Genomic DNA, 7,154 nt, shown 5'->3' with positions numbered 1-7,154 from the left:
GGAGGTGTGCGGGAGAGGATGAGGAGAGACAGACAGGAGAGAGAGAGAGAGAGGAGAGACAGTCAGGAGAGAGAGAGGAGAAACAGTCAGGAGAGACAATCAGGAGAGAGAGAAGAGACAGCCAGGAGAGAGAGGAGAGACAGCCAGGGGAGAGAGAGGAGAGACAGCCAGGGGAGAGAGAGAGATGAGAGACAAGCCAGGGGAGTGAGAGAGAAGAGACAGCCAGGGGAGAGACAGCCAGGGGAGAGAGAGGAGAGACAGCCAGGGGAGAGAGAGAGGAGAGACAGCCAGGGGAGATAGAGGAGAGACAGCCAGGGGAGAGAGAGGAGAGAACGCCAGGGGAGAGTTTGAGGAGAGTCAGCCAGGAGAGAGAGCAAGGAGAGACAGCCAGGAGAGAGAAGGAGGAGAGACACTCAGGAGACAGCAAGGAAAGACAGCCAGAAGAGAGAGTAGAGAAAGCCAGGGAGAGAGGAGAGACAGCCAGGAGAGAAATAGACAGCCAGGAAAGAGAGTGAGGAGAAACAGCCAGGGGAGAGAGTGATGAGAGACATGCAGGAAAGAGAGCCAGGAGAGAGAGAGGGAGACAGACAGAGGGAGAGACAGCCAGGAGAGAGTGAGGATGATTCTCCAATCCATGTTAAATCTACTGGCAGGATCAACAAGTAATAAAACTATGTTACAGAGGGGACTGACAGTTCAATATGGAATGTAATCTTAAGTCCCGCCTCCTCAACTATTGAAGTAAGCCTGTGTTACTGATTTGTTTTTGCTTTGTTACTTGGACCTGACTTCCTGTAACTGCAAATCTCAGACAAGGAGAGTCAGGCCCCAGTAACAAAGTAAATCAGATGGGAACAGAAGAGGCTTCTCTGACTAATAACAGTAACAACGGGTATCTTGTTATGTATGTCGTTAGGCAGAATGTTTACTTCAAACTGAATAAGGCTCATTTTAGTCTCCACAGCGTATATTGCTTTGCCCCCTCAGTACCTCGAGGAGGTTGGGTTGTGAGAGAGTTAGGTGACACTTGCAGCGATGCTGAAGAGAAGAACAGAAATAAGGGGAAAATAAAAACTGAACAACGAAGCACTGATACTGGTGGTCTTCCCTTCATGTCTTCATCTGTGTAACTCCTCTTCTTTCACGCCTTACCACAACCTAACCTCCAAGCACGATCATGAAAATGTGAAGTGATGAAGCCTAGGAAGGACACAAGTACTACATATCATCCTTCAGAATATGCCTAAAGTAAACCTGACCCCTATGCAAATTAAACTATTTATATACAGTATATTCCGGACACGCAAAAGCACTTTAGAACAAGTCCTCAATTACCTCTGTAGCTACAGGCATTGTGGAGAAATTAAATGTCACAACAAAGGCCTTGAAATCTCAGCTCCTCCCCTTATTTTCTATGGCAGCAGTGACTTGGCCGCCTGCCAGCTTTCTAAAGTAAAGTAACATTAGGTGTTTTAACCTGTAGAAAAACATGACTGATACCCCAGTTCAGAGTCTCTGTTGTGTGATCTTTGAGAATGAATGACTTCACAGCACATGCAGCTAGTGAGGTCGTGAGAGTTTGTCCATAGCCGGGGCACAGGTGCACTTTAAACCGTGCTGAGAGTTTCCAATCCATTCTATATGTAGAATGCAAATCAGCACATTCAGTTCACAGCGATGACTTGGTTATCACAGGCAGTGTGGGGGTAGTTGGAGATCTTCCCTCCAGATTTACAGACGCCAACAAAGAACCAGAGAAGGAAGTAAACCCCGCCTCTCTTAAAACGTAGCTTTTAGTTTATATTTGAAGTTCTATGTTTGACATGCAGGATCTGCGCGGCTTCACCGCGTTCCTCGAATGACTTGCCCAGACCCAACGTCCCTCCTGCTAGATGGTGGTTGACGTGTTCCCAGAAGTGGACATGACCGAGGAGCTGCGGACAAAGTGAGGCAGGTTTTCCTTTCTGATGATGCCCTTGCTGGCCAGGATCCTGAGGAAGCTGCGTCTGAACTTCTGGCCGATGAAAGCGTAGAGAATCGGGTTGATGCAGCTGTGGGAGTAACCGAATATTTCGGTCACGGGGAGGGCCACGTCCAACTTGTTCCGGAAGTCACAGGTCTCGTTGATGTAGCCTGTCCTCATGAGCGAGTCCACGATCACGGTGATATTGTAGGGAAGCCAGCAGACCAGAAAGACCAGGACGACTGCAAAGATGACCATCATGGCTCGCTGCTTTTGGTTGTTTTTGGTCTGAAAGAGAGTTTTGATGGTGAAGCCGTAGCAGAAGAGCATGATAATCAGGGGTATGAAGAATCCGGCCAATTGACGTCCGATTGTTATGATGATCTTCCAGTGCACTGTGTTCTCAGCTCCAATGTCCTCATGGCAGACTAGACCGTGTTTAGGGGTCTTGAACACAGTCTTGAACAATATGGTGGGGAAGGATATAGCGAAGGAAAATATCCAGATGGCGGCAGTGATATGCTTGACCAAGTGCCTCTTCTGCGTCACAGACTCTGTGGCGCGGACGATAGCCAGGTAGCGGTCCACGCTGATACAAGCCAGCAGCAGTATCCCGCTGTAGAAGTTGACTTCCTGCAGTATACACACCAATTTGCACATGGTGACCCCAAAAATCCATTCGTGGGCCTTGTAGGCTGCCCAGAAGGGCAGGGTGAAGGCGAACAGCAAGTCGGCGATGGCCAGGTTCAAGAGGTAGAAGTCCGTTGAAGACCTCTTCAGCTTGTTGTGTCTGATTACTACAATGACGAGGGTGTTGCCGACTATATTGAGAAGGAAGACTATGGAGTAAACCACAACATATATATATCTGTTCACGTCCTCCAGAGGCTGGCAAGGGGCTGCATCAGATGATGGGTAATAGGGGGCGGATGTATCCAAGGAATAATCCTCAATCCCTTCCAGATCCACGTTTATTGAGTTGGCCATGTCTGTGTATGGAGCCTGCAAGGTGATAGACAAAAACAATAAAATGAAGGAAAAACGTAAAGAATAAGATTGCGTTCGCTCAACAGGAATATATTGTACATTTTATTTCTTTATAAATCGCCACAACATTTTAATTCAAAGCAGATTTCAATTTGAGGAATGTTTTGCAATGAAGGAGTGACAACGATAACTCACTCTATTAGAGCTGCAGCTAACGATTATTTTCAAAATCGATTAGTTGGCCGATTATTAAGTTCGATTAATCGGATAAACAATTAAAATAAAGTTTAAAAAATTGCTCCAGTGATGGGACTACTAGTTTGTATTGAGGTTGTAGTCCATCACAGGAGCAAGCTTGGAGCGGTGGAAGTAAAAAAGAAAAAAAAGATAGTGTGGTGTGCAATATTGTGAAATGGAAAGTGTAAAATTATACAGTAATGAATGCAGAATGGCACCGGCTATAGAGGACTACAAAACCCAGTGAGCTGTGAACAGGGCCAACTGATCGGAAGCCGATTAATCGATTATTGAAAAAGTTGACAACTTTTTCAATAATCGATTATAATCGATTATGTCGATTAGTTGTTGCAGCCCTACACTCTATGGAGTGTTGTCACCTTAGGCTCATCCAGGGCCGGATTTCCTACAAGGCCAACCAAGGCCTGGCCTCGGGGCAGCAGGGAGTAGATGGGCAGCAGGGGTGTGAAATTCCTATCTCCCGATGCCCGGGACATGCAGTTCCAGGCGCCGGGCGGGTAGTTGTTTTCTACAATTAGCCCCGCTTTGGGCAAGCAGAGCAAAATGTAGAGCGGGGAAGCCGCCGCTGGTTTTGTACAAGTGATATCAACGATGTCGCCGGGATCACTTGTATGCAGCCTGCAGGTCTGCCATTCTCCATGGGGGGCGGGTTGGTGGGTAGGGTGGCGCATTGAGGAACCTGGCCTTGGGGCAACAGAGAGAGTAAATTCGGCCCTGGGCTCATCTACTGATTTGGACAACAAACACCACCTCCTCCTCTGCTCATTTTTAGTACATAGGTGGTAGGCGTTCTGTACTTCACAGAAGATAGCTGGGAAACCTGATAACACTGTTTAAGATTCAGTGCTACATGAGTGACATGGACACTGGAATACTGGCAAGATCACCAGATGTTTGGCTGTAATTGCAATAAAAAGATCCTCTGAACCCTGGTAGAAAAAGGCTTGTCTAGGCTAAGTTGATGTAATCAGTCTGCTGCAGGCAGGAAGAAGCATTTCCTCAGTCTCCTCTCCTCCAGTGATCAGTCTGCTGATGGCAGTAGGAAGCATTTCCTCAGTCTCCTCTCCTCCAGTTATCAGACTGCAACATTATAACTTTGTAGCAAGTCTCAAGGGGAAAAGCTGCAGCAGGGGCTGATCTGTCAGACAGCCAAGAACTTTACAGCATCAGAAACAACATGGTCATGTCACCTCTAAGCTTGCAACATGACCGCGCATCAGTGCACAAAACAAGGCCCATAAAGACATGGATGAGCGGGTTTGGGGTGGAGGAACACTGCAAGGCCGGCCTTCTCGTCCAACATCAGTACCTGACCTCACAAATGGTCCAACATTCCCATAGACACACTCCTAAACCTTGTGGACGCCTTCCCAGAAGAGTTGAAGCTGTTATAGCGGCAAAGGGCGGAGCCAACTCAATACTGAACCCTACGGACTGAGACTGGGATACCATTAAAGTTCATGTGCGTGTAAAGGCGTCCCAATACTTTTGGCAATATAGTGTGTATATATGTGACGCCAGGTCCACTTTATCCCCGGTGAGGAAGACACGGTTGCTCCACCAGCCAGGCTTTGTATAAACAAGCACATTTCCTGGCACCTGTGATGTAACTTGCACTTGTGAAAGAAAAGGGTGAATTCCTATTTCATTTTCTCTCACCATTGCAGCTTGATGAACTCATCTCTTCGAAACATTGTGACATTGTCTTTCCCAAGCAATCAGAAATGCGGCTGTCAATTTACTGTTAACATTACGCCCCCACCCCCCCGAATGTGGTCAAATGACCAATGCGATAGTTCCTGAAGGGCCACTTACATTCATCACCTTCACAGCCGTGTTTCACCTTTGCTTTTTATTCCTCGTTCTCTCGTCTTATTTAACGGAAGAATTTTCAGAGTTTTACTTGATTACGCCTAATTTGCATAACTTAAAGGAGAACTATGAGGTGAGTGATTTACACTCATCCTCATAGTTGGAGCGACCTGTGACAATGAAACTGTCACACTTCGGCTCTACAGATCGGGAAGTGAGCGAACACATACCGTTGCTCGCTCACTTCTTGATCATCTCCCTGCAGAGAGTCGTGACTGTCAGTCACTGCTCCCACAGGGATTCTCCCCCTCCCCGCTCCGATCCTCCAGCGCTGACTGGCGGAATGGACGGGGGAGGGGACGGGTACAGCTGGCTCTGTCTCCAGATAGGCAGAACCAGCTGTCACTCACGCAGCTGGGTGGATCTCGAAGCTGGGTGGATATCGACAGTAATGTCGGGATCCGTCCCGGCTGTGGCGGTCTCAGTATATCTCGAGCTGTCACGGGAGGAGGTTAGTTTATGTCCTCCCGTGACCCTTAAGAGGACTATGGGGAAAAACACTTACCCCATAGTTCTCCTTTAATCTTAACATTATATATATATTATATATATTTTTTTAATACTGTAATTGCATGTGACAATTAGAGTTAACCCTTCAATGCCAATGATGTGCCCTACACAATGCAACAGTCAAAGAGTTACAACAAGCTCGAGGCATTAGCAGCTGTGAGCCTCTTTCCAAGTTTATCTACTAGCTCTATTATGTAGAAGTGATCTGGGCATCTGGTGTATCCGTGATGTGGTAAGTCAGTGAAAGAGCTTCCCATCCATCCAGTCCAGCTCTCAGATCCTGGCCAGCTGTGGCCCTGTACACAGTAAATCAGAGACTCTCTGTTCCCTATCAACTTGGCTTCTGCAGTGGAGCTGTTAGGGGTCTAATAGATCCCTGATGTCTCCAAAAAGAGAACCTGTCACCAACAGATTACTATCACATAGAGGGCTGGTCATCCCCATTATAATATTAATAAACTTGTTATATAATAATAGATCTCATACACACACATGCATTTGGGACATACGTGCATATACAATAAAAGTGCTGTCTACATAGCACATATTACATATTAGCACAACAGGAATAATTTTACGGCCATCCTTTATGTTTAACTCTAAGCGGATAAGCCGTTAAGGATTTTAATGCCTGTTTTGCCTGGATTTTAATGCCCTTTCCTTTTAAGGGGTGCACGCAATTTTCCTAATAAGGGGTGCACCAGGGGATCATGGGTGCAATGCTCTAGCTCCTGCCATCTCTTCCTCCCATTCATGTCCATATCAAGGTTCGGGTGAGTATATCTCTATCTAAGACCAAATAAGGGGTTAACCCTTGCAGTGTGCGGGTAGTCCTACTGCATGGGTTCATTCTTCTACAACCTGGAATTCATCTGTCCCTGTTGAATATCGGTTTCCCAGCTCATATATCACTACAGGACATAGCAGTCAATGGAAGCAACCAAAGCATGCAGCAGGGGGAGATGGTATTCGATCCTCCCACATCAGGCACCCTTAGTTATTTGTTCAATCTTTGAAAAAAAGCCAAGACTTTTTTTTTTTTACTTACCAGAGTCAACCAACAAGTGATCCTCTGCAAGGCCTCTTCAACCTGTATAGACTACAGTCCACCACTGCAGTCCATACCTACCACCGTCTGGTCTTGTTTCCACCCCTTTCTGTGATGTCATCACATCGCTAAAGTCCTCTGGACCCTGGGAGGACTCTGCCAAAGGACAGCCAATGACGTGTCAACATCACCAGAAGAGGGAACCTAAGGAAGGACCCTCCAATTCTGTAGTCCAGAAGAAAGAAGGCTTGTGTGACCTGACATGTCATGTGACCTTGGAGTTACGTGTGTTTTTGGGGCATTTGGGTGGATTTTTTTAGACTCCAGAAAAAGGAGAACTAGTCATTGCTCTCCTTTACTGAGGAAGCTGAAAGACTGATTCAGATGATTATGTTGGATTGTCTTTGATTTACAGAAAGTAATAGTTACTAATTTTAGTCTGAAGTTCCTCAATGTTTTATACTTTCATTTGTAATGATTCTTATTCTAGAAACTGCCCTGCTGTCCTACTAGAAA

General features: G+C 46.4%; 1 protein-coding gene across 1 annotated transcript; it reads right to left on the bottom strand.

Moving 5' to 3' along the window:
• Positions 1-1,888: 1,888 nt before the first annotated feature.
• Positions 1,889-2,950, bottom strand: LOC108783862 (C-X-C chemokine receptor type 2-like). The gene has a single exon (XM_018552553.1). The coding sequence runs from the start codon at positions 2,948-2,950 to the stop codon at positions 1,889-1,891; it is 1,062 nt and encodes a 353-aa protein (XP_018408055.1).
• Between the last annotated feature and the right edge of the window lie 4,204 nt (positions 2,951-7,154).

This window comes from Nanorana parkeri, unplaced genomic scaffold (assembly GCF_000935625.1).
Source record: "Nanorana parkeri isolate BGI_ZX_2015 unplaced genomic scaffold, ASM93562v1 scaffold92, whole genome shotgun sequence".
NCBI lineage: Eukaryota > Metazoa > Chordata > Amphibia > Anura > Dicroglossidae > Nanorana > Nanorana parkeri.
This window is presented reverse-complemented; position numbering and strand designations above follow the sequence as displayed.